The 27,341-nt window shown below is 43.9% G+C and overlaps 1 protein-coding gene across 2 annotated transcripts; it reads left to right on the plus strand.

Annotated features, from left to right (window-relative positions):
* Positions 1 to 112: 112 nt before the first annotated feature.
* On the plus strand, positions 113 to 27,341 carry Ears2 (glutamyl-tRNA synthetase 2, mitochondrial). 2 transcript variants are annotated; one of them, XM_057779443.1, is made up of 9 exons: positions 113 to 251; positions 4,206 to 4,361; positions 12,019 to 12,208; positions 17,720 to 18,192; positions 19,736 to 19,844; positions 22,852 to 23,005; positions 23,090 to 23,220; positions 26,011 to 26,146; positions 26,878 to 27,341. In XM_057779443.1, the coding sequence occupies exons 1-9, from the start codon at positions 113 to 115 to the stop codon at positions 26,959 to 26,961; spliced, it is 1,572 nt and encodes a 523-aa protein (XP_057635426.1). In that variant the 3' UTR covers positions 26,962 to 27,341. The 2 variants fall into 2 exon arrangements, with proteins under 2 accessions (XP_057635426.1, XP_057635427.1); XM_057779444.1 differs by having other exon boundaries at positions 134 to 395.

Below are 27,341 nucleotides of genomic sequence, written 5' to 3' on the forward strand. Positions count from 1 at the left end.
GGCGGGGCCGCTCGCGCTGTGGCGGAAGTTGATTGGTGGAAATGAGCTCCCCGCCCCCCCAGCCGCGCGGAAGTGACGCGCGAAGAAGCCCACGTGTGTGTTTCTATTTCACATGGCGGCGTTCCTCCGGAGGCTTCCGCAGCCCGGGCCTCGCGCGGTGGCCCTAGGCCACCGCGTGGGACGGCGGGACGCCAGTCTGGGCCCAGATCCCGGGGCCACGGTGCGAGTTCGCTTCGCTCCCAGCCCCACAGGTAATCCTGACGGACGTGACGCCCGCGCCGCAGCCCACCGGTCTGTCCCCGCCCCCGAACGTTCCAGAACCAGTCCCTTCCGGTGTCTGCGCGACCCCATTTTACAGAGACGGAAATGGAGGACTAAGATCTGAAGTGATTCAGGTTCCTGGAAGTTCCTTTGTTACAATGTCTCGGTTATTTTTTGTGTAGTGCGTATAAACTGTGCCAAGCCCTATGCGCTAGAATGCAGTGGTCATTGAAAAGTTAGGGTTCTTGCTTTGAAGAAACTGTCATTCTAGTGACCACGACATGCACTTACAAGAAAAATTTTAGGGTTATATATGTCATTTTGGAAATGAAGCGGAATAGGGTGCCTTAGAAGGCATTGCTGAAGAGTTAACGTTTGAGTTGAGAACCACATGTTAAGGAGACCTGCTTGAAGCTTAAGAGCAAATGGCGCAGTGGCCCGGGTTTATTACTGCTAGAAGCTTAGCAAGCCAAGGGAAATCAGGCCAGTGGATAGCCTGTTAGAAATACTGTCCTGTCGTCTTGCTGGATGGTGGGGCACACGCCTTTAATCCCAACACCTGGAAGGTAGAGCCAGGCGGGTCTCGAAGCCAGCCTGGTCTACAGAGTTCCGGGACAGCCAGGGCTACAAAAGACCAAAATGAGAGAAACATTGTCGTCACTTACGCTCCGCACCACACGTTCCCAACCCTCCTTTAGCTCAAGTCACCTTCCACCCACTTGACACTGCGCAGCCTTTCATTCCAGACCCAAGGTCAGCAGAAAAAGATCATTGAGACAGAGTCCCAGCTGCACAGGAATGACACATTGCTTCTGGGCAGGCGATATAAATCGTGGAATTTTTTTTAAACTCTGTGTGGCGGAAGCCCTGATTCTTAATTACCAGTTGTAATTCTGTATTTAAGACTAACATAAATGAAACTACTAGGGAAAAACGAGTATCTGAAAACCAGACAAAACAAAAGCTCCTTTCTTTTTGTTAGTCTCAGTGGACGTCAAATGGCTTATCAAATGGATGCAAGTTTCTAAACCTCAACACTCCTCCGTTTCTGTGCTTACCTACTGTGAGCGTGCACTGGACGTGTCCCTTATTTGAAGAGGCACTTGTGTAGGTCACCAAGGCCTGGCATTTTCTGCATACATCTATCTAGATATATAGATAGAGATTTTTTTTTTCCGAGACAGGGTTTCTCTGTTGCTTTGGAGCCTGTCCTGGAACTAGGTCTTGTAGACCAGGCTGGCTTTGAACTCACAGAGATCCGCCTGCCACTGCCTCCCAGAAGGCTGGGATGAAAGGTATGCACCACCACCACCTAGCCTATATTTCTGTTTTTGGCCATTCCTAGATGTGTCATTTTGGCAATGTTCTCTGCTCTGTTTATGTCCTAGTTTTGCTATTTGTCAAGTAGGGCTAATAATAGTACTTGACTGATGGTCTTGAGCCAGCGTAGCTGAGCCACTCAGCAAGACCTGCTATGTGAAGTAGCCTTCACTTCAATTATCATTTTCATTTCTTTGCTGACTGGCAGGAAAAACCCAAATGGGAAGGAGTTGTCAATAAGTGTAGATCACTGTGATAGTTAAAATTAATTGAAGGTATATCAAAAAAAATTAATTGAAGGTATACTTTTTTTTTGTTGTTGTTCTGGCTGTTTTAATTTGGAAACAATTTACTGTATTGCCCATTGGCCTAGAACTCACTGTGAAGATCATGCTGGCACTGAACTTGCAGCAATCCTCCTGTCTCTGCCTTCCAGATACTAGAGTTATAGGTGTGAGTCACCAGACCTGGCTTAAAGTTCTGCTTTGGTCAACATTTAGGTATCATAGCAACCTAATGATAAAGAAGAATCCAGGTGTTTTTGTTGAGTTGCGACAGGAACTTACTGTATCCCTGGCTGGCCTGGAACTTGCTGTGTAGACCAGGCTGTTGGCTCACTTACACAGATCACCCGCTTCTGCCTCCAAAATGGTTAAGAGGAAAGGTTGATGCCACCAGATCCAGCCTGACTATTTTTTTTTTTAAAGCCTACTGATATCAGCAAATTGAAACTTGTGAAAGCTAAGTGAATTCCCAAAGGTTAGGATTTTTTTTTTTTTTCGAGACAGGGTTTCTCTGTTGCTTTGGAGCCTGTCCTGGAACTCCCTTGGTAGAGCAGGCTGGCCTTGAACTCACAGAGATCCGCCTGCCTCTGCCTCCCGAGTGCTGGGATTAAAGGCGTGCGCCACCACCGCCAGGCTCGAACTAGCTTTTGTAGAGCAGGCTGGCCTTGAACTCACAGAGATCTGCCTGCCTCTGCCTCCTTAGTGCTGGCTGGGATGAAAGGCGTGTGCCCCCAGCAGGAATTTCTTAATGGTGGACTGAGAATTCTTTTTTAAATTTCATGTATGGTGTATTTGTGTTTTCATGTGGGTATGAGAAAGAGTCACCAAAGCTGGCTGGCTAGTGAACTCTAGGAATCTGCCTGTTTCCCATTGCCAGCGCAGGACTTACCAGCTGGATGTTTGGCTTTATGTAGGGCTAGGGTTAGCTGGGGATCCAAACTCAGGTTGTCATGCTTGTGCAGCAGGCACTTTATTGACTCGAGCCACTTAGCTAGCCCCTGAAGGTAGAATTTGAATCCTGTCTTGAAATTCCTGAGACTCAGTTCTACAGGAAACTACTTGTTTTGTGGGTTTGCTGAAATTCTCGCATAGAACTATTGTTGAACCAGGTCTGCCTGGTATCCGGAAGAACATTTCCTGTCTCATGGTGCCTTCGGTACCTGGAAATGCAGATGAGGTTGTTATAAATGTATATGACCTGATTGTGGACATCCAGGACCCTGGCCTGGACCAAAGAAAGTAGTGGAAAAGGGAAATAACCAACCTGGGAAAATTTGAAACTTTTAGTTAGTAACAATACTTTCAAAGTTTAAACTCCAGCAAAAGGAAATATCGTGAAATCGAAAGTTACTTTTGATCATGATTACTTTTTTGTTGTTTTTCAAGACACAGTTTTGCTGTAGCTTTGGAGCCTGTCCTGGAACTAGCTTTTGTAGACTAGGCTGGCCTCAAACTCACAGAGATCCTCCTACCTCTGCCTCCCAAGTGCTGGAATTAAAGGCGTGTGCCACCACTACCTGGCTTATTACAATTACTTATAACTAGTGCTTATGGTAATAATCTCAAATAGGAAAAATGCAGGTTGCATGATGTGATTAAGTATGATATGTAGGGTATATATGAAAAACGATTTTTAAATATGATTTAAATGTGTTATTAACATGTAATTAGCCTTCTTCTTCCCTGGAATATATCAGTAGACTTATGTAATGTAAATGCTAGTGTGATCTGGCCTCTGAATAGTTTTCAAACAGATAATGAATGCTGTTTCTCCTGGTGAAACTTGGCTTTGAGGCAAATGTCAAAGTTGAGTGCTAAAGGCACTCAGGAAGAGTTGGAGCATTTTTATGTGATGACAAGCTCCTGGACCTGACACGTGGGTGTTTTTCCATTCCCAAGATGAAGGACTAAATGGAGTCAACTACCCTGACCTTTACTTTTTCTTTTCTGTTGTTATTAAGATTTATTTATTTTATGTTACATTATGAGTAATTTGTCTACATGTGTGTATATGTACCATCTCTATGTGGTACCTGCTAAGGTCAGAAGATGGTGTTGGATCCACTGGAACTAGAGTTACAGATAGTTATGAGCCACCATGTAGATGCTGGGTAGTGAACCTGGGTTCTGGAAGAGCATCCAGTGCTTGTAACCATTAGGCCTTCTCTCCATCCCCACTGTGTCCTTTTCAGTGACAGTCTGGTTATCAACCAAAGAAATAGGACAGTCACAGCCATTTCTTGGTCTTGAAACTTCATTGGGACATTCTTATTTGCATTTCAGTTGAGGCCTGTGATCTAGCCTCTTCCCTGTCCTATCTGACCTCTTCTCTTCTACCAGGCTTCTTGCACCTGGGTGGCCTCCGTACTGCTCTCTACAACTACATCTTTGCCAAGAAGCACCAAGGGAGCTTCATTCTGAGACTGGAGGACACTGATCAGAGCCGACTGGTACCAAGGGCAGCAGAGAACATTGAGGACATGCTGGAGTGGGCAGGTGAGGCTGGCAAGGAAAGCGTCTCTGAGGGGGAACAGGAAGCAGAGAAGGAAGCTGTGGGTCGCCGGGCGGTGGTGGCGCACGCCTTTAATCCCAGCACTTGGGAGGCAGAGGCAGGCGGATCTCTGTGAGTTCGAGACCAGCCTGGTCTACAAGAGCTAGTTCCAGGACAGGCTCCAAAGCCACAGAGAAACCCTGTCTCGAAAAACCAAAAAAAAAAAAAAAAAAAAGCTGTGGGTCTTCTCTGTGCGTTCAAGGTGGAGAATAAGAACTCAGGGAAAACAGATAAATCTGCATAGTCTGGGGTGGTGGATGTTCCCTGTAAAAAAAATGACAAGACTCCCCGAAGCCAAGCTCTACGACTGTTGTGGAATACCTTCTCTTACCCCAACTGTTTAAGTGCATTCCCTGAGAGGTCAGAGCAGGAAACAGGTTCACGGGGAATGAATGACTAGGCGTGTGGTGGACATGAAGTGGGGTCTCCTGAAAAGAATACGGTGCCTATGAGCACCAGCTCCTGCTCCCAAGAGAATGTGACTTCAAATTGTCCAACTTTGTAGTTCCAAGAAGAACTAGAAAGCTGAAGTATATAGAATGTATGTATGTATGTTTGTATGTATGTATGTATGTAGATACGTAGATCAGGTTCCTCTATGTAGCCCTGACTGTCCTAAAACTCACTATGTAGACCAGGCTGGCCTTGAACTCAGATTTGTCTGCCTCTACCTTCTGAGTGCTGGGATTAAAGTTGACATTTGCCACCATGCCCAGCTGAACGCCCCATTTTTTTCTTTTTTTTTTAAGTACCTTTTTTTGTCTTCTCCCTAACTCTTTTTTTTTTAAATATTTATTTATTTATTTATTATGTATACAATGTTCTGTCTTTGTGTATGCCTGCAGGCCAGAAGAGGGCACCAGACCTCATTACAGATGGTTGTGAGCCACCATGTGGTTGCTGGGAATTGAACTCTGGACCTTTGGAAGAGCAGGCAATGCTCTTAACCGCTGAGCCAGCTCTCCAGCCCCTTCTCCCTAACTCTTTATCTTTTTTTCTGATTTTTTTTTTTTTTTGGTTTTTCAAGACAGGGTTTCTCTGTGGTCCTAACTCTTTATCTTAATTTGTATTTTCATTTATTGTGTGTATGCACTTGTTTGTGTGTCAGAGGACAACTTGCTAGAGTTGGGTCTCCTTCTACAGTGTGGGTTCTAGGGCCTGAACTACAATTATTAGGCTTTACCACAAGTCTTGACCTTTGCGCCACATCATTGGCTAATTGTTACTTTAAATTAACACTGTCCATTGTTAAACCTAGGCTTGAATTTATTTTATTTTTAAACCACATCATGTGAGTCAAACAAATTGAATGCAGTTTTAGGAGTTGATCTTCTTGTGGGTAATTTAATCCTGAATTTAACTAGGCTTGTTGAAATAAAGAATGTGTTTTGAGTTTCCTGGATCATCTTGAACTCCTGTGGGTTCCTTTAGGGCAGGCACTAGAGAAAGTTAACACCCTAAGGAAAAATATGAAGACTACTTGAAGCCCGGTGGTGGTGATACATATCCTTAATTCCAGCGCTTAGAAGACAGACCCAGGTGGATCTCTGTAAATTCAAGGCCAACCTGGTCTACATAGCTAGTCCCAGGACAGCTAGGGCTATTACACAGAGACACCCTGTCTCAAAAAAACAAAACAAAAGACTACTTGAAGATATATACTCTCACCTCAGATAATTATTCACCACGCTCTAAGTTCCTAAGTAGCAGAAACTCATTTATTTCTAGCTTTTATTAGTGAAATTTTAGTATATTTGTAGTTGAGGTTCATTGACTAAAGGAATGTATTAGTCATTAAGATCACTTTGATCCATCTGCTTGCTGCAGCCTTAAAAATTCAAGTATTAGGACTTTACCTACCCAGAATTTTTTTAAACCGTATTGGTGCTCCAGCCCAGGGCCTGTGCGTATTATGCAAGTACTCTACCACTAAGCTGTGCCCTGGCCCTGTACTTCATCCTTAACCTGATAGTAAGTTGTGATGAGAATTATAGAGAAAGGGCTGGAGAGATGGTTTGTTGGGTAAAGTGCTTGCTGTGTGCAGGTGTGAGGACTTGAGATCAGATTCCCGGGGGTTCACTGACCAGGGGTTCTAACCAGTGAACTCTAGGTTCAGTGAGAGGGCTAGGAGATGATCAGTGGGTAAAAGCACTTATTAGTTTGGGTTCCAGTACTCTTCTAGCCTCTGTGGGTGCTGTATGAACATGGTGCACATATGTACATGCAGACAAAACATCCACATACAAAGGGATCAGTTAATTAAAATCTTAAAAAATAAAGTAGAAAGCCCTTAAAGAAGACACCCAACGTCAGCCTCTGGCCTCTACATGTACATGTGCACCTGCAAAGTTACGGAGAAAGAGTAATTTGTTGGAAAACTGAGAAAAGGATGTTCTTCTTGATAGGGTTGTTTCTCTGGGCATAGAGTCTTGAATGAATTAAGGGGCTAATTTTGGCTATTTAGAGTAGATGGAATCAGATGCAAAAGTTCTGTGGAAGAGAAGTAGTGTTGGGTGAGAAATGACAAGGACGTCAGTATGGCCATGTAGGTGGAGACCACGCATTTGTTTCCCAACCGCTCAGACCTGAATAATCACACAGAAACTATATTAATTACAACACTGTTTGGCCAGTGACTCAGATATATTTCTAGTTAGCTCTTACATGTTGAATTAACCCATCTGTTAATTTGTGTATTGCCACAAAGCTGTGGCTTACCTGTACAGGTTCTGGGCATCTGTCTCCTTGGGCAGGTACAAGCATCTCTTTGACTTCACCTATTCTCTCTCTGTCTCTGTTCTGGTTTCCCGCCCGGCTTTACTCTGTTGCATTGGCCAAAACAACTTCATTCATTAACCAATAAAAGCAACACATATACAGAAGGACATCCTACATCGTGGCCCAAAGACTACAAAAAAGCAAAATGAGTTTTAGTGGGGGCCAGCAAATTCACTCAGTAAAACACAGGCCCATGTGACAACTTCAACTTGATGGGGCTCTTGCTGCTGCGGGTACCATGTGAAGCTCATGTGGAATTGAGGAAAGCCGCTGCTCCTGCCCTCATTGAGCACCCACTGCCACACTGTTGTGTAAACAGGGCCTGATCACAGCAATAGAAAAGTTACTAAGGCAACATCGATTATTCACACAGATGACCCTGGGTAAGCAAAATGGATCACAAAATAAAACCAAGTCCTAAATCTGGGAAAGGGACTGGTGAGAATGGAATAAAAAAAAAAGAAAAAGGAAAGAAGATGAGTGCTCCTAGGCATGGTGGAGGAGAAAGTTTACTGTAGATGAAAGGGAGACATAGTCAGAGGTAGGGACATCTGGTTGAGTCCAGAACGGATGTGACCCTGAGCTGTTTGGGTGAGTGGGGGTGGCTACTAGGTGCAGCAGCCAGGAGGCCCAAAAGAAAGCAGACAAAAAGACCAGAAAACTAGAATGGTTGGATTATATATGGAAAGGTAGACAGTTGGTGGAAAGAGGAAAAGTAGTTAAGCTGGAAGTTAAGGGTAGGGACAGGATATGCCAGCCAGGAGGGCCCTGTGACAGGCAGGGGCTGAGGGATGCAGGGAGAACCTGGCTGCCAAGTCCAATTTGATAGTTAAATAGGCCTTTGTCCCAGGTTTGAAACATAACAGGGATGAAGGGGTGTTAATAGGAATGGGAGGGAGATAAGAGTGAAGGGAAATATAAAAATATATTCTATATATACACATGTGAAAGTGTCTTGAGAATGAAATTAATAAAAAAGATGGAGATCTCTAATAAATTTTGATATGGAAATGATCCACAAATTTACCTCATTCAACTTTGTTCTAGTTTCCTTGTCTTTTTCTTTCTTTTTTTTTTTTTCTTGTGGAGACAGTGTCTCATATCTGGCCTCAAATTCACTGCGTGTCCAAGGATGGCCTTGAACTCCTGATCCCTTGAGTGCTGGAGCTCTAAGGCATGCACACCATGCTTAGCCTTTCCTAAGGGCCAGCAGGGTATTTTGAAAAGTAGAGTAGCAGCTATCTGCTGCATGAATGGGTCCCAAAAGTGGGTTGTGGTTCCCTTCCCCCTTTAATAGAGTACATCCTAGTTAGTGGGGTTAATATTGTTGTTATGAAACACAATGATTTGAAGCTACTTGGAGAGGAAGGGTTTTTTGGCTTATGATTCCCAAGGAAGTCAGTATAGGAACTCAAACAGAGCAGGATTCAGGAGGTAGGAGCTGATGCAGATGCCATGGAGGGATGCTGCTTCCTGACTTGCTCCCCATGGCTTGTAGAACCCAGGACCACTTGTTCAGGGTGACCTCACCAATATGGACCTCACCAATGGCACTAATTAAGAAAATGCACTACAGGCTGCCCTACAATCCTGATTCTGTGGAGGTTCAATTGAGGTTCCTTCCTCTCTGATGACTCCAGTTAGTGTCAAAGTTGACATAAAACTAGCCAGCATGGAGTATCTTTTATTTATTCTTTGAAAATTCCATATATGTAAACAATGTATCTTGATCATAAGCACCCTAACTCCTCCTCCCACTTCCCTAGGAATCCCCAACTCCTTCCTTCCCCCAGGTACCCTCAACACATCCCACTCTCCCTTTTCATGTCCTATCCCCCCCCCCTTTTTTAATGGTAGTAGTAGGTTTCTTCTAGAATCTGTGACCTCCAGCCACAGGTTCTTGACTAAGTTTACAGTAGCAAATATGAGTTCTTATTGAGTTGGCCATAAGTATAATCAGATAGAGTTGGTTATCTTCAAGACATTAGTGCCACTAATGCTGGGCCTGTTGTAATTATAGTTTGTAGGATTTATTATTATACAGTATTCTGCCTGCATGTATGCTTGCATGCCAGATCCCACTATAGATGGTTGTAACCCACCATGTGGTTGCTGGGAATTGAACTCAGGACCACTGGAAGAGCAGTCAATAATCTTAATCTCTGAGCCATCTCTCCAGCTCCTCCTATCCTTTTTTAAATCGATATCCCAGTGAGTCCAGATGTTAGAATGTTAACTTGATCTTCTGCAGACCATCACGGCTGCAGGGAGGTCGTGTTCTCTGGCCTTGAGGTGGGGAAATGGATGAAAGATGTTCCATTTGGAGCTGAGCACTCAGCAGACACTTGTCAGCACTCTGAACAGTTATGAGCTGTTGTATAAGAGCTGACCATTGCAAAGAGAAGCTCCCTTGAAAAGGTTGAGGATAAGCATAAAGATTCAGAAGGCAATTTGACAGCTTGTTGTTAGTGAGACAGCAGTAGTAGGTTCCTCCTGAAGGCCTGTGGCCTCCTGAACCATGGACTTTTGGCCAAATTTACAACACCAAGGTTGAATTCCTTCCTGTGGAGCATGCCTCAAACCCAATCCAAAAGTAGTTAGTTACCTCTATAACCTTCATGCTGTTCTTGACCCTCTTGCCTGTGGGCCGGTACTGTAGTGTGCAGCATTAGCTGCAGGGATGGCATTGATGTGTTTTCTTCCCCAGCAGCCTACTTTGTACCTTCTACGCTATAAAAACCTTAGCAAGGAGGGAGTTTTCAGGTCAGTTCCTGCTTGATATCTGAATGTTCTGCAGCAAAATGTGTTATGTTTTCAGCAATAGGGCTTACCATCTAGTTCTGGTGAGGTTGCTTAGTGTTGGTGTATTGTTTGTTTGCTTGTTTATTGTGTGTGTGTATGTCTGCATGAGTTTATGTGTATCACATGTGTGCAAGAGCCTGTGGAGGCCAGAAGAGGGTATCAGATCTCCTGGAACTAGAATTACAGGTAGTTAGTTGTGAGCTCCATATGGGATCTGGGAACCAAACCTATGTCCTCTGCAAGAACAGTAAATACTCCTAACTACTGAGCCATCTCTTTGAGCCTCATAAGTGTGTGGTTTTTGGTCTTGTTTTGAGGCATTATTTTGCTATATAGCATAGGCTAGCCTTGAACGTTGACAGTCTTCTTGATTTGGCTTTTCAAGTAATGGGATTACCAATTTGTGATACCATGTACCATGTCTACCGCCCCACATTCTTTTTTTTTTTTTTTTTTGGTTTTTCGAGACAGGGTTTCTCTGTAGCTTTGGAGCCTCCCACATTCTTTTTTATCAAATGAAGAAATGAAGTTGCTGTGTGAGAGGTAGCTAAGTTATGATAACAGTAATTTTAGCCAGAATATATAGTACATTTAGCAAGTACCAAGTGATATGTCCTTATTCTCATTTTGCCTCTTAGGACCCTTATTGAGACGCTTACTATTTACATCTTGTTTTACAAATGAAGAGTTGAAAGTATTCAAAGTGGACTTGCCCAAGATCTCAGCGCTGTCCACTGGGTTTGAACCAAGGTCCATCTGTATTGAGTGTGTATGCTAGTGTTAAACGTTACAAGGTGATCTGTGTTCTTACCCTACTTTACTAGAAGCTCTTAGTGGGCAGAAGTCCCCTTCTGCAGGCCTTGCATCTCCCCTGCCCTCTGCTGGAAATATTGATATCTGTCTCTCACACATGAGTCCGGAAGCTGGATGTTAGGTTTGGAGTCTAGCCTGTAAGTGTTGGGTTTAATATGCAGCTTTATTGAGACTGTCTTACATACAAGCCTTCAGACTCTATACTCTGTAAGCATATAAATGCCAATGCATTTGTTCCCACAATCATTCTCTATAAAAGGCTGTGAGCTTCATTTTCCAGAGGAGAAAACTGAGGCTTAAAAAGGATGAGTTATTCAAAATTAAGAATGTAGGCTTTGGCTGGGCAGTAGTGGCTCACACCTTTAATCCCAGCACTCGGGAGGCAGAAGCAGACTTGAATCTGAGTTTGAGGCCAGCCTGGTCTACAAAGAGAGTTCCAGGACAGACAGGGCTGTTTCACAAAGAAACCCTAGCTCAGAAAACTTTTTTAAAAAAAAAAAAAAAGTGTGGGCCAGGCGATGGAGCAAGTTCCAAGACAGGTTCCAAAGATACAGAGAAACCCTGTCTCAAAAAGAAAAAACAAACAAACAAACAAACAAACAAAAAACCAGCAAAGCAGACTGCAGAGTGCATGGCGCCCTAGTATTTATACATTGTCATCCTTTGTGATCCCTGTCCTGGCCAGTGAGTACCAACAGCCAGACATCCAACCAGGACTGGCTGGAGCCTAGCCTTCCTGCCTTCTCTTGAGTCTGGCTACCGGCCTCAGTTGGTTTCTCTTACCTGGGAAAAGATGGATGGAAAGGATACACAGTAGACAGGCCACACACACATCCCTGTGCCCCACCCCCCTGACTAGACTATGTGATCTTTAACCCCTAGTCTCTCAGAAATTATGGTAGTACTGGCCTCATGGATTATCATAAAGCTTAAAAATTCAATGTGTCAAGGCCTGGTGACATGCCTTTAATCCCAGCACTCGAGAAGCAGAGACAGGTGGAAATCTGTGACTTTGAGGCCAACCTGGTTTACAAAGCAAGTTCCAGGATAGCCAGGACTACACACAGAGAAACCCTGTCTTGAAAAAGACAAACAAGAAGTTCAGTGTGTATGTAAAGCACCCAGATGAATACTTGGAAGAAAAAAAAAAAGAAGAGCACTATGTACTTTTCTGGTGTTACTGTGGACAATTCTCTACCTGTGTTCCAGGCATCCCACCTGACGAAAGTCCCCGTCGGGGTGGTCCTGCTGGGCCCTACACTCAGTCCCAGCGACTGGCACTGTATGCCCAGGCCACAGAAGCATTGCTGAAGTCTGGAGCTGCCTATCCCTGTTTCTGTTCACCACAGCGGCTGGAGCTCCTGAAGAAGGAAGCCCTGAGGAGCCGGCAGACACCCCGGTGAGATACCTAGCCCATTTTGGATGCCTCCCCAAATCAGAGATGTGTTTGTAGCATCTCTGATTTTGCAGGTCAGACATTTGGGTAGGGCTTAGCTGGGCTCTTTGGATCTGGGTGTCTTTGAAAGCTACAGTTGGGCCGAAGTCAAGCCTGCAGTTCCCTAGAATTTGTTTGAGGAGGATTTGCATCCATCTCCCCAGAGGCTGTTTGCAGACCGAGGGTCTTACTATATTGTCTGTTGCTTATCAGGTAGGTTTCCTCTAACCAACTAAACTGCCAAAATACACACAAGGGCTGTCTTTTTCTTATTTCCAGAGCTGAGGACCAAACCCCTTTTCTTTTTATCTTTTTGGTAGTGCTTAAAGTTGAACAAATGACCTGGTACATTCTAGGCAAAGATTCTTATAACTCTACTATATCTCAAAACTACACAGGTCTGCACAGGACACCTCACAGCCTGGCAATTAAATGTACCTAACTGTGGAAGTGACATCTTACCACTGTGTTCTTTTCTTAAAAAGAAGTCAGTGTGAATTCAGCCTATACTTAGAAGGAGGACATTGTAAAGCCTGAATGCCAAGAAGCAGAATCAGTCATTGTGGCTGTAGAGGAAGCTGCTGGTTATACTGCACCTCAAGTGATACTAGTTTTAATAATAATAATAACCTATTATAATGTGTAAAAAAATTTCTGGGCTGGAGAGCGTGCTTAGTAGTTAAGAATACTTACTTGGCTATGTGTGGTGACACACACCTTTAATACTAGTGCTTGGGAGGCAGAGGCAAGTAGATCTCTGTGAGTTTGAAGCTAGCCAGTTCGACATAGTGAATTCCAGGGCGGCCAGGGTTATGTAAAGTGAAGCTATCTCAAAACACAAAACAAAAAAGGCTTACTGATCTTGTTGGGAATCCAAGTTCAGTTCTTAGCACCCAGTTCATAACCAATTCTGGAGGAATCTGATTCTTCTGGCCTTTATAAACACCTGTACTCAGCTGGGCAGTGGGCGGATCTCTGTGAGTTCAAGGCCAACCTGGTCTACTCAGGCTAGTTCCAGGACAGGCTCCAAAGCTACAGAGAAGCCCTGTTTCGAAAAACAAAAACAAACAAACAAACACCTGTACTCACATGCACATACCCCCACACACACTAAAATATTATTAAATATAATAAAAGTAAGTGAGTGTGGCAGCACATGCCTTTAATCCCAGCACTCAAGAGGCAAGAGACCAACAAATATCTGTAAGTACAGGGCTAGCTTGGTCTACATAGCAAGTTTAAGGTCAGTAAGGACTTCACAGTGTGACCCTATCTCAAACAAAACAAAACATAAAAATCTAAAAAACTTTTCATGTTTACTACTTATATAGGTGCACTTAGGCAGCACGTACCACAGTGTGTATGTAGAGGCCAAAGGACAGTTTTCCTGAGTTGGTGCTTTCCTACCATATGGAGATTGAACTTAGGTCATTAATCTTGGCAGGAGGCACCCTCATGCACTGAGCTATTTCAACTAGCTTCATGTTTATTACTTAAACTACTCCAAAAAAAAAACAGAAACATCTCCCTTAACCCTCCCTTTAGCTACTTATTTCCTCTCTGAAGAGGAGACAGTTGGTACCAGCTGGTGTTCAGTGCCTATGCTGACAAACGGAAATTATTGTTACCTTTTCTAGTAAATGGTAGTGTGCAGTATACTACACACCTCTTGTCTTGAGGAAGTTTCTATATCAACCCATAAATTTTTTCTTACTCTTCTATACTATTTCATTTATGACATGGCATGGTGACATTTGCCTGTAATCCCAGCATTCAGGAGACAGAGGCAAGAAGATCAGCAGTTCAGGGTCATTCTTAGCTACCTTGGAACTTTGAAGCCTTCCTGGACTTTGTGAGACCCTTTTCAAGAAACAAGGGGGCTGGGGAGATGGTTAAGCAGTTAAGAGCACTGGCTGCTCTTCCAGAGGTTCTGAGTTCAATTCCTAGCAACCACATGGTGGCTCACAACCATCTGTAATGAGATCTGATGCTCTCTTCTGACCTGCAGGCATACATGCAGGCAGAACACTATACATATAATAAATAAACAAAACAAAAAAAATCTTTTTTTTTAAGTTAATTTATTTTATATGCATTTGTGTTTTGCCATGGGTGTCGGGTTCCCTGGAACTGGAATTACAGACAGTCGTGAGCTGCCATGTGGGTGCTGGGTCCATCTGGAAGAACAGTCAGTGCTGTTAACCACTGAGCCATCTCCCCAGCCCAAAACAAAAAAAAAATTCTATGCAGAAATGCTATGAATTACTTACTCTGTTTCCTGTTATTGAACTTTATATCTTTTATAAACGGGAGTTATGATGAGTGTGGTGGTTTAAATAAAAGAGAATGATGTCCATAGGTTCATGTGTTTGAATATTTGGTCCCCAGTTGGTAGAACTATTGAAGGATTAGGAAGTGGGACCATTTTGGAGGAAGTGTGTCACTAGGGGTGTGCTTTGAGGTTTCAAATGATCCTAGCTATTCTCAGTATGCTCTCTCTGCTTCCTGCTTGCTAAGATGTGAACTCTCAGCTGTTCCTGCTGCCATGCCTTTGCTCCGCCATATGGATTCTAACCCTCTGAAACCATAGTCCCAACTTAATGCTTTCTTTCTTTTTCTTTTTTCTTTTTTATTTATTTATTTATTTATTTATTTATTTATTTATTTATTTATTATGTATACAATATTCTGTCTGTGTGTATGCCTGCATGCCAGAAGAGGGCACCAGACCTCATTACAGATGGTTGTGAGCCACCATGTGGTTGCTGGGAATTGAACTCAGGACCTTTGGAAGAGCAGGCAATGCTCTTAACCTCTGAGCCATCTCTCCAGCCCTCTTTCTTTTTTTTTAAAGATTTATTAATTTATTGTGTATATAGTATTCTGCCTACATGCAGGCCTGCATGCCAGAAGAAGGCACCAATCTCATTACAGATGGTTGTAAGCCACCATGTGGTTGCTGGGAATTGTATTCAGGACCTTTAGATGAGCAGACGGTGCTCTTAACCACTGAGCCATCTCTCTAGCCCTTAATGCTTTCTTTTATAAGTTGTCTTGCTCTTGGTGTTTGTCACAGCAAAAGAAAAGCAACCAGTACAGTGAGGGAACTTTGAAATATGCCTTTTGCCTCTGTGCTATGTATGTAGGATAGTGTCATAGTTTATTTGCTGTGATAAAATACCCTGACAAAAGAAACTTAAGAAGGAAGGGTTTCTTCTGGTTCACAGTTTGATTTTCCTTCGTGGCAAGGAAGTCCAGGTAGCAGGGGCTTAAAGCATCTGCTCACATTATGTCCATAGTGAGCGTGAAGAAAGAATGGATGCTGATGCTCAGCTCCTTTTCATTTTTTTTTAATTTTTCTTTTCTATTTTTATTTGTGTGTGTGGTTTGTTTGTTTGTTTGTTTGTTTTGCTTTGTTTTGGTTTATTACTGTTGTTTTCCAAGACAAGGTTTCTCTATGTAGCCCTGGCTGTCCTGGAACTAGATCTGTAGACCAGGCTGGCCTCAAACTCACAGAGATCCGCCTGTCTCTGCCCCACACCCCCACCCCAGGTGCTGAGATTAAAGGCATGTGCCACCATGACCAGCTGTTTGTTTTTAATTGTAAACAGACCATATTCCATTGGTACAAAGAATTGTTTTTAGTTATGGTCACATGACATCATGGGATCTATGAGAGTTGATTGAAGAGTTAAATGTATCAAGAACTGAGCCTGCAAGCTTCACATTTATGTTTGTTAGGACACTGTTGGATATACATTTAGAAAGTTAAAAGTGATGGACAGAGGCCAGTGAATTGGCTCAGTGAGTGAAGTTGCTTACTGCATATGCCTGGAAACCTGAGTTCTAGCCTAAGAACCCGTGTGAAAGATGAAACGACAGAACTGGCTCTATAATGCTCTCTTCTGACTTCCTCATGTGCACCATGGTATGTGCACTTCATGCACATGCATAATAATAATAATAATAATAAATTTTTTTAGACATTTTTTTTCCTTTAATCCCAGCACTCGGGAGGCAGAGGCAGGTGGATTTCTATGAGTTCGAGACCAACCTGGTCTACAGAGCTAGTTCCAGGACAGACTCCAAAGCTACAGAGAAACTCTGTCTTGAAAAAACAAAAAAAAAAAACAAAAAAAAATTTTTTTTTCCAATACACGGTTTCCCTATATATCTCTGACTGTCCAGAAGCAAGCTCTTTAGAGTCAAGCTGTCCTTGAACTCAGAAACCCACCTATTTCTCCTCCTGAGGGCTGGCATTAAAGGTGTGTGCCACCACTTTCAGCTAAAACTTTGTGTAGGGGGCGGGGAGCGAACCAGAGGCCTGGGGAGTTGGCTTAGTTAGGAATTTATGCTGCTTTGCACAGGCCCAGAGTTGAGTTCTCAACACCCACATTAGACAGCTCACAACTACCTGCCACTCCAGCTCCAGGGGCTTCCAGCAGTTCTGGCTTCCACAGGCACTGTGCTTAAGTGTACTTAAACATACATAATTTTTATAACAATTTTTGAAAAAGTAATCAACCAAAAAAAGAGAAGTGAAAGATAAAATAAATTTTTAAAATGACAGCAACAACAGCTCCCTGTACTTTCTCTAGTAGGCGAATCATCTGGGCTTATGATTACCCTGTAGATTCTTGCTTAGCAGGTCTGAAGTTGGGGTCTGATTTCTCATGAGTTCCCTAGTGAAACTGATGCTGGTAGTCATGCCTACTTTGAATAAGGAGGATATGAGCCACATCGACCTTATTTGTGCATCTTGTGGAAAATCTGGTGATGGTTACTCCACACTAAGAGGAGCAGCCTTGAAATAACTCTGGGGTGACCTCTCTGACTGTTGCCCCACCTGCTGACAGCCTTGTCATCTCTCCCTTAATTGTCTGTGGGGGTTAACAGTTCCAATCTGGCTCCTCAGAGGTGGCATCCACAGAGTATTCCTGGGAGGTATAAAAGGAGGGATTTTTCCCCCTTACAAGTACATCTTAACCTCATTGGAAAGAAATATCTTTCCCAGGACCCTAGCCCTTCCTTACCTACCAAGTGTTGTTTTCTTTGATTTTCAATGAATAGAATGGGTTTACATTCCTACCTGGGTCCATCACTGGCACCAGGTCACAAGATTGCAACATGGTCTGTACTCATTGTAAGCCTACTTTTGATCTAAGCATTTTTACATCTCCTCCTTAGCAAAAGAAAAGGAACAGCAAAACATTAGTGTCTGCTGCACTGTTACCCACGTGACTTTATTTTTAAACTTCTATTTTAGATAGAAGAAACCCCTTCAAGAGGTTACTGCATTGCCCAGGGTCATAAGCTATCAGATACCAAAGGTTCAGTTGGTAGTGCTTACTAGCATACCCAGGGCCTTGAGTAAAATCTCCAGTACTGTAAGTAAAAAACAGAACTTAAAAGACAAGTGGGGTATCTGTCCATTGATGGTTCTTTTAGCTGCTCTGCTGCTCTGTCTCCCAATAGGTATGACAATCGGTGCCGGAGCCTGAGCCAGGCACAGGTGGCCCAGAAGCTGGCCGTGGACCCCAAGCCTGCTATCCGCTTCCGCCTGGAGGAGGCAGCACCAGCCTTCCAGGACCTTGTATATGGTTGGACTCAACATGAAGTGGCCAGTGTGGAGGGGGATCCAGTTATTTTGAAGAGTGATGGCTTCCCCACCTACCACCTAGCCTGTGTGGTGGATGACCACCACATGAGCATCAGCCATGTGCTGAGGGGCTCTGAGTGGCTCGTCTCCACCTCTAAGCACCTGCTTCTCTACCAGGCTCTGGGCTGGCAACCGCCTCAATTTGCTCATCTGCCCCTGCTCCTCAACAGGGATGGTAGCAAGCTGTCTAAGAGGCAAGGGGACATTTTCCTGGAACATTTTGCTGCCTCTGGTTTTCTGCCTGAAGCCTTGCTTGACATCATTACCAACTGTGGCTCGGGGTTTGCAGGTACATATGCTTCAGAGTGGTCCTGATGGCTGAGCTTGAGCTTTAATACAGGCAGATCTGCTTGTCAGTCCCAGAATTGCCACCTATCAGTTACATGATCTTGGACAAGATCATAATTCTAGTCAGCAGTGTTTACTGAGTCACGCTACTGTGCTTCCTCACTTGGTTTTCCCACACAGCTGTTGTTGATGGAGTGGGACTCACAGTAGGCACTGCCCCTGTCCTCAGAGACCTAGAGTTCCATTAATCTTGTCCATATGATAGGGCTAAGGGTGTGCTCTGTAGGGTTAATTAGGAGCCAGTAAGCTTATAAATATAAGGAACCAGCTCACTGTCTGGCCACACCATAAGCTTTAAAGCCACAGACCTTATGATTACTGTGATTACATAAGTATGAGCTCTAACATTATTACTGGTGTACTGTGAATCTAGCTTATTCAAGGTTTAGAACACAAACCTTGAAGAACCAAGTACCAAATAGGATGACTTCTTGTGGCAGTAACTTGATAATTCTAGTTTCTAAGGTGATTTTGAGGCTCGAGGAGGTTGTAACTTGCCAGAATCACATCCTTAGTAAAGGATATTGTTCTTTTTTTGTTTTGTTTTGTTTTTCAAGACAGGGTTTCCCTGTAGCTTTGGAGCCTGTCTTGGGACTAGCTCTGACAGACCAGGCTGGTCTCGAACTCACAGAGATCCTCCTGCTTCTGCCCCCCCCCCCCCCCCAGTGCTGGGATTAAAGGCGTGCACCACCACCTCCCAGCAAGGATATAGTTCTTGAGAACTATGCCTGACCATGGTGTCTTCTGACTGCACTAAAGGTATTGCTGCTCCCTAAGAAGGTGCTTCCCGGGGGCTGGAGAGATGGCACAGCAGCTAAAAACTCTTGCTAGTGTGAGTTCTGTTCCCAACAACCATATCAGATGGCTCACAACTGCCTGTAACTCCAGTGTCAAGGGATCTGACAGCCTCTTCCAACCTCCATGGGTAGGCTTGTGTAACTTGCGTGTGCACACACACATAAACTAAAAATAAGAAAATGTTCAAAAAACAGCTTTCTGTCTGAGTGTGGTATTACACACTTGGAATCCCAACATTAGAGAAGCTGAAATAAGAGGATTGCTAGTTTGATGTCAGTCTGGACTGTATAATACCAAAGTCCTTTCTCAAACGAAACAAAAAAGCAGCAACTTCCAGCACTGAGGTTCCACTGTGGCATTAAGTATGAAGTTTGTAGGGCATGCTGGTGCTATACTCTACTCAGAGCCAAGCACACAGAAGCTCTGGAGAAGCCAGGCAGTGGGCACACTGTTCTTGCAGTTTTGATCCAAGACTGGGAAACCTATAGCTTGCTCACTTGCTCTCCTTTGTGTGTGAAAGTGGGAGAAAAGCTGGACAGTGTAATCAGCATCTATATTCCAGCTGTGTGGGAAACCGGAGGATCAAAATCTGTAGCCCAGCCTGGGCAATGCAGAAAGAAAGATAAAAGTAATTACAGAAATAAGATGAGGGAGGGGCTGAGCAGCTGAGTGGACCTGACTTGCAGAGAACCAAATGGGCAGGACCCTGCCGGAGCTGATAACACAGTTTGACCTGACCCGGATCACCTGCCACTCAGCCCTGCTGGACCTGGAGAAGCTCCCAGAATTCAATAGGTAAGTGGGAGAGCCAAGTATTATGGTGCATACCTGTAATCCCAGCACTTGGAAAGTTGAGACAGGTGAATTGTAAATTCTGGGCCAGATTGGATTACATAGTGGCCTCAAATATACTATGTAACCAATTGATGCCCTTGAATCTTGATCCTCCTGCTTCCACCTTTCAAGTGCTCAAATTACAGGAGTGTGTCAGCATACTGACTCAACTGCACTTGTTTTAAGTATATGACTTGATCAGTTCTGTAATTTTGCTATATGTTAGCTATAGGAGATCCAAGACAGAATTTAAATGACTAACACATTTACACAGTGGGCAGTGAGGCATTTCTTGCATTGGGCCTACAAGAGTGAATGTAATCTAGCATGTCAGATGCAATATAACTACCTTTTTTTAATCTCACAGATGTGCTATTTTAGGGGGACATGGAGTCCAGTTAGAGATACACTGTGATGCCTCCCAAGCCTCCTTGAAAGCCAGGGGTCAACAAAAAGACAGGGAAGGAGGGAGTACTTAGGACTGATGCCCACAACCAATAATTATCCTCAGATGTTTCTGTCATCATGCCACTGCCGTGCTTACTTCAGAGACATAGTAAATACATTAGAAGGCTTATTAATGTTCCAGCAGCAGTAGCAGTAAATACTGGTAGTACATGAACATGGGAATTATAATTAAGAACATTTAGTTTGACTATGTTCCAGGCTTGAATTTATGGTGTATCAATTCAGCATGGCCAGGGCTTCTCTGTGTAACAGTCCTGGCTGTCCTGGAACTCATTTTGTACATCAGGCTGGTCTCGAACTCACTGAGAACTGCCTGCCTCTGCCTTCCAAGTACTGGAATTAAAGGAATGCACCACAATCACCCGGCTGTGTTTTCTGTAATACTCTTGTTTTTGTTTGTTTGTTTGTTTGTTTGTTTGTTTCAAGACAGAGTTTCACTGTAGTTTTAGAGCCTATCTAGCTCTTGTAGATCAGGCTGGCCTCAAACTCACAGAGATCTGCCTGCCTCTGCCTCCCGAGTGCTGGGATTAATTGTGTGCACCGCTACTGCCCAACTTCTGTACTATTCTTTTGAAAAATATTTTTTTTTTTTTTTTTTTTTTTTTGGTTTTTGGTTTTTTCGAGACAGGGTTTCTCTGTGGTTTGGAGCCTGTCCTGGAACTAACTCATGTAGACCGGGCTGGTCTCGAACTCACAGAGATCCGCCTGCCTCTGCCTCCCGAGTGCTGGGATTAAAGGCGTGCGCCACCACCGCCCGGCGAAAAATATTTTTTTCAACAAAATTACTCTTGCCTGTAATTCCAGCACTGGGGGTTGAGGTGGGAAGATAAAGAGTTTTAGGCCAGCCCGACTACATATAACCTATCTCAAACATCAGAAGCTAAGCAAAAAGTTTTTAATATTTTTGTCAGTGTAGATTCAAGATAGCTTCCCATAATATCTTGTCTTCCATCTTTTTTATTTTTTTATTTTATTTATTTATTTATTTATTTATTTATTTATTTATTTATTTTTGGTTTTTCGAGACAGGGTTTCTCTGTGGCTTTGGAGCCTGTCCTGGAACTAGCTCTTGTAGACCAGGCTGGTCTCGAACTCACAGAGATCCACCTGCCTCTGCCTCCCGAGTGCTGGGATTAAAGGCGTGCGCCACCACCGCCCGGCTTGTCTTCCATCTTGTGACATACCAGGAGCCTCAGACTCCTGCAGGCTGCAGCTCCCGAATGGGTGACTTCCAAGCCCTGGCATCAGTACTTTGAATGTAGATCCATATTTAACCTTCACTACCACCCTGTCTGTGCCAAGGCTTCCCAGCTTTCTAATGGCTGTGTGAGTGACTGCAAACTCTTGCCAGGCAGGCTTTGGACACAGGACTGTTCCAGTCCCAGCCCTATGAGCTGTTTGCCACTTTACTGCCTACCTTTCCTCTGTAACACAGACAAGGGGCCACAGGACTTAGAATGGTCCCTGGTTCTGCACTGCTCTGAGTCTCCTTGGCAGCATGGGAACTGAAGATGACTGGGTTTCGTATGAGGGTTGGACTCTTAAGAGGCTTTACTGTTAAGAGGCTTTACTGTTCAGAAGGAGAAAATCAGTTAGAATTCCAGAAAAGAGATAAATTTGAACTGAACAGAAAGCTCCAGCTTTGAAGCTGAAGCTGAGTGCTTCATTAAAACAGCCCCTTGTTCCAATCCTAGGAATACATTTTTACCTCTCCTTTTATATTGGTGCTTCATAATCCAAGCGAGGCCAAAAAGCACATTCCTGGATCCTATTGATAAACTCAGGTGCCCGTAGTAATCAGGTGATGGTGTGGGGAGGGAGAGGCTAGTAAGACACCAAGGAGGAGAGGGCCAGGGCAACTGGAGGACAGGAATCTGAACCAGCAGCATGGATCCAGCCTGCTCCAGCCACTTAAGGGGCTTGTGCACCCAGAGCTGCTTCTTCCGTGGGGAGAACCAGAATGTTCCTTAGGTGATCTAGCTTAAGATAGTTCCTTTGCTGGCTGTAGCTGAGTTTTAGAATGTTTCCTTAGCATGCATAAGGCCCCGAGTTTGCTCCCTACCACCTCAAAAGTCACAGGGAAAAAAATCAGCTACTATTTTTAAAACACCGAAAATACTTGGTGTGGTGTTGTGCACCTTTAATCTACACTTGGGGTGCAGAGGCAGGTGGGTGTGTGGTGTTTGAGGCTAGCTGGGTCTACATAGTGTGTTCCAGGCCAGTTAGGGATATATAGGGAGACCTTGTCTATAAACAAATAAATAAGTGAAAGAGTAAGTAAAAATAAAAACACTGAAAACAAATCATGTCTGCCTAGACTTTGGCTGTGGCCGCGATCAAATCCTGCCCCTTTTATACATACAAAAAAAAAAATTACATTTATCTATGGGTTTTGAAGATGTGAGTGACTGTCTTCAAATCCCTACTGTTCCCCCAAGGGGAAAGGTTTGGCATAGTCCTGGGATACTCATACCAAGGCATCCTCCTCCTTTACCCTCAGACTGCACCTCCAACGGCTGGTGAGCAGTGAGACCCGAAGACCTCAGTTGGTGAAGAAGCTTCAGGCCCTGGTGAAGGAGGCATTCGGGAGCCAACTGCAAGACAAGGATGTTCTGGACCCAGCATATGTGGAGAGGATCATCCTGCTGCGACAGGTGTGGATTTAGGGCCTCCTTTCCCCTTCCAGTGTTTCTCAACTCCTCCCAGTGCATGTGATGACTGCCTCTCTCTTTCCCCAGGGCCACATCAGCCGTCTGCAGGATCTGGTCTCCCCAGTGTACTCCTACTTATGGACTCGTCCTGCCGTCCACCGAGCACAACTGGGCGTTGACTCAGAAAAGGTGGATGTGATTGTCAAACGCTTGCTGGGGTAAGTGTGCACACACCTGGCTAAGGGTTAGACACACCCTTCCCATTCTTTGCCCTTGCTTCTCTACACCAGACCTTTGGCTCTTGGACCCTATCACAAAACTGTGACAAACTAAAAAAAAAATGTTCTCTCACTGGCTTCTCAGGTAAGGACAGCAACCCCAAAGGTCTAGATGGTTTCCCCTCCCAGAGCTTCCTTTTCCTCTGCTGTGTGTAGGGGGGAGAATACCTGACTTACTGTAGCAATAACAGGATTTTTGTCTAATTAAACTTTTAAAGGTTTATTTAGTTTTATTTTATGTGTCTGAGTGTTTTGCCCTCATGTATGCCTGTGTACCATTTTTGTGTCTGATATATTATTAATACACTAAATTTTTTTGGCGGGGGGAGGGTTTAAGGCAGGGTTTCTCCGTAACAGCCCTAGCTGTCCTGGCACTTGCTCTCTAAATCAGTCTGGCCTTGAACTCACAGAGATCCACCTGCCTCTGCCTCCCAAGTTCAGGGATTAAAAGCGAGTGCCACCACTGCCCAGCACACTGAAACTTTTTAAGCCTAGGTTTTAAATGTGAATATTATAAGCTGGACATGGTGGTGTACAATTATACCCTGGTGTATTCTTCCGTCTGCCTAGTTCTTCTCATAATTGTAATTGCTATTTCCCATTTTATCCCAAAAGGTATAGTACAGTGATAATGTTTGGATGTTTTAGATATATTTTCCTCTTTTTTTCTTTTTTTCTTTATTTTTTTAGAGATAGGTACTGCATGTTGCCCAAACTAGTACAAAACTGATCAAAAATGATCTTCCTACATCTTTCCAGGCAGCTAAGACTGTAGGCATGGAGTACTCTACCCAGCAGTAGTATGCCTAGATTTGTCCAATCCTTGAAAGTCTCCTCATCCCTTTCTATGGCTAACTTTACTTGTAATACCACTTCAACAAGAATTTAATTAATCTATTTATGTATATTAGGGTTGCTTCCAAATTTTGCTTTTAGAAGTACAGTGACTAACCTTGCAAAGTTATTTCTAAGTATATTTGCAAGTCTACCCCCAATCAGAACCCAAGTAATTTGGTGTATTCCATAGTAGGGTCTTTTTTTTTTTTTTAGATTTTATTTATTAAGTATACAATATTCTGCCTGCATGTATGTCCACACCAGAAGAGGGCACCAGATATCACTACAGATGGTTGTGAGCCACCATGTGGTTGCCGGGAATTGAACTCAGGACCTTTGGCAGAGCAGGCTATGCTCTTAACCACTGAGCCATCTCTCCAGCCCCTGGTATATACTTTTAACTTCTGACCATCTCTGCAGCTATTAATTCCAGTTCACCAAGACCATGTCTCAACTTCTCATCCTTGTCGTGGATTAGATTTCGGAGACACTGGGACTCTCACTCAATTCAGGAAAGTTGATACTCAAATGCCTAGGAGCCTCCAGACCACTTTCGTACCAGTGTCAAGGTCTCAGCCAGCTCTAATGTCTTCTGGGGTGCCATTAGCAGCTTCCTGGCACTTGTCCTTCTGTTCTTTGGCAGCCTCTTTCCCTGAATACAGTGACAATTGAGGAATGTCCATTTTCTTCCTATCTTGCACTTTAGATTTTTAGTATTTCATCTCCTTGATTTTATAAACAGTAGTGATCCTGTGCTCAGTTAATGATTGCCTTTGGTCCAGTAAGACTGCTATGATAAAAACACCATAGACTTCTGTAAACAACAGGTTCTTCCAGTGCCAGTGCCAAAAGCTGGGGGTCTACAGATGAGTGCCAACTGACTCAGGAGCAGGCAATGGCCTTGTCCTCCTTGGTTTTTCATGTCCTCAGCTGCTGAAGTCTGGCAGTTGTTAAGGAAAGCTGTGTACATTGAGAGGCTGTTTCTTCAGATCATTTATAAGAACACTCCCTGAGTCAGTACTACTCCACACTGAGCTGCCACTCAGAGCACCATGGTGTGGACCCCATCAGGAGCAGCAGGGGGTCTGCTCATGTAGCGTTGATATAGCACCTCTGTCCTATCGTTTTAGAAGTTGGTTTGTTTTTGTTTTGTATTGTGTGTGTGTCCGTGGAGATTATAAAGGGGCACTGATTCCTTAGAACTGAAGTTAAGGATAGTTGTAAGCCACCTAATATGGGTACTGGGAACCAAACTTGGGTTCTCTAAAAGCAGTAAGTGCTTATAACTGCTAAGCTATCTTTCCAGCCCCTGGGATGTATTCCTAAGGGACTGGGGAAGCGGCAGTGGAATGTAGTCACGTACTGCCTCAGTCAGAGCTGGGATAGATGGCTTATAAGTCCAGCTCTCAATAGTTGGGACCACTTAAAACTCAAATATGCTTCCAGGAGATGAGGATGGTTGCTGACTGGTGGAGTTTAGATCCTTCATGTTTCTGTTTGTGGGGAAAGAGGCTCTCTACCTAGCATGTTGACAGTGAAGCTGTTCCTAGAGCTGCTGTTTCCTGATGTTTTCTTCCTCTTCCTCTGTGCTATACTCCCCCTGACAAATCTTGAAGCTGTTTCAAGTAATTCCTCAGAAATTACCTATTCTTGCATTCTGTGTCCAACCCATTCCCAAGTTTCTTTCTAGGTTCCTCTGCAATGTCTCTGAGCTGTTCGGTATAGTAAATACTAAGTTTTTTGTTTGTTTTTGTTTTTTGTGACAGGGTTTCTCTGTGTAGCCCTGACTGTTCTTGAACTTACTCTGTAGACCAGGCGAGTCTGCCTCTGCCTCCCCAGCTCTGGGATTATAATCATGACCATTACGCCTGCCTCAGACTCGCTCTCTTTTAGAGTTTTAGAAACATCTGGTTTGAGCCTAACTCAGGATGTGGTGAACAGAGAACTGAAGAAGCTTTCAGAAGGCCTAGAAGGCACCAAGTACAGCAGCGTGATGAAGCTTCTCCGAATGACCCTCAGTGGACAGATGGTGAGAGGGAACATGTACTGAAATGTTGTAGATAGTCCCTCATTGACCCTCCCAGCCAACATTCATATCTGGTACTAAGGCCAGTCCAGGGGGATGATAAACTGATGAACAGATCACTTCCCTCAATTACCCACTGAGCATCTTCTGGGTCCAGGCACTGTAGTAGTTACAGTGGAGATGGCATAAACAGAACACATGTCCCTTCCTCATGGAGATCATGAGAATAATAGATTACCAATTTGCCAAAGGCAGAAACAGCCTCCTGAGAGCCATTGAATGGGAAAAAAATTCAGACAAGTAAGGACTGAGTAGGGCTGGGTTATAGCTTAGTGCTGAAGCATTTGCTAGCATTCATGAAGCTCTAAGACAGGGGCTGGAGAGATAACTCAGAGGTTAAGAGCACTGACTGCTCTTCTGGGGAACCAGGTTCAGTTCCCAGCACCCACATGTCATTGCACAACTCTCTGTATCTCCAGTTCCAGAGGATCTGACACCCTCACACAGACACACATGCAGACAAAGCTCCCATATACATAAAACAAAACTTAAAAAAAAAAATCACCTTAGACAAAAGAAAATACAATAAATACAGGCTCCATTCCTGGGGTTGCAGGCTGTGGGTTGTGTTCTATAGATTGAGACATTGAAAATAAGCATGCGTTCCTTCTGCAGTTCAAGGCAAAAAGACAGAATTTTTTTTTCTTTTTTTTCTTTTTTTTTTTTTTTTTTAGCAAGGACCTCCTGTGGCTGAGATGATGGTGTCCTTGGGCGCAAAGGAAGTACAGGAGCGAATCCAGAAGGTGCTTTCTAGCTAAGGAGAAGATGAATAGGAATAAGGCAGCTCTGAAGGCCTCTACACATGGAAACTGCATTCTGAGATCAGGAGGCCTGGGGCCCATTTGGACACTTTCAGGATCAACAGTAAGAGAAACAGACTCTCTGAATACCCTCATCAGCTGGCCTTCGGGGAAGCCCAGCCTGCTTCACCTCGCTGATTCTGGAAAGGATGAACTTGAACTCATACCTTATTATTATTTTTTTTTTACCTATTTTGTTTTTGTTTTCTGAGATAGGGTTTCTCTGTGTAGGAGTCCTGACTGTTCTAGAACTCACTCTGTAGACCAGGTTGGCCTCAAACTCAGAGATCTGCTTGCCTCTGCCTCCCAAGTGCCGGGAGTAAAGGTGTGTGCCACTA

The sequence above is a fragment of the Chionomys nivalis genome, chromosome 8 (assembly GCF_950005125.1).
Source record: "Chionomys nivalis chromosome 8, mChiNiv1.1, whole genome shotgun sequence".
In the NCBI taxonomy this organism is placed as follows: domain Eukaryota; kingdom Metazoa; phylum Chordata; class Mammalia; order Rodentia; family Cricetidae; genus Chionomys; species Chionomys nivalis.

What these genes read in the sequence shown, in the direction of transcription:
- Ears2 (XM_057779443.1), top strand. Translation starts at nt 113, where the DNA reads ATGGCGGCGTTCCTCCGGAGGCTTCCGCAGCCCGGGCCTCGCGCGGTG. An exon ending in GGATCATCCTGCTGCGACAG is followed by an intron (nt 23,006 to 23,089) that starts GTGTGGATTTAG and finishes CTCTTTCCCCAG; the next exon opens with GGCCACATCAGCCGTCTGCA. An exon ending in ATTGTCAAACGCTTGCTGGG is followed by an intron (nt 23,221 to 26,010) that starts GTAAGTGTGCAC and finishes GCTCTCTTTTAG; the next exon opens with AGTTTTAGAAACATCTGGTT.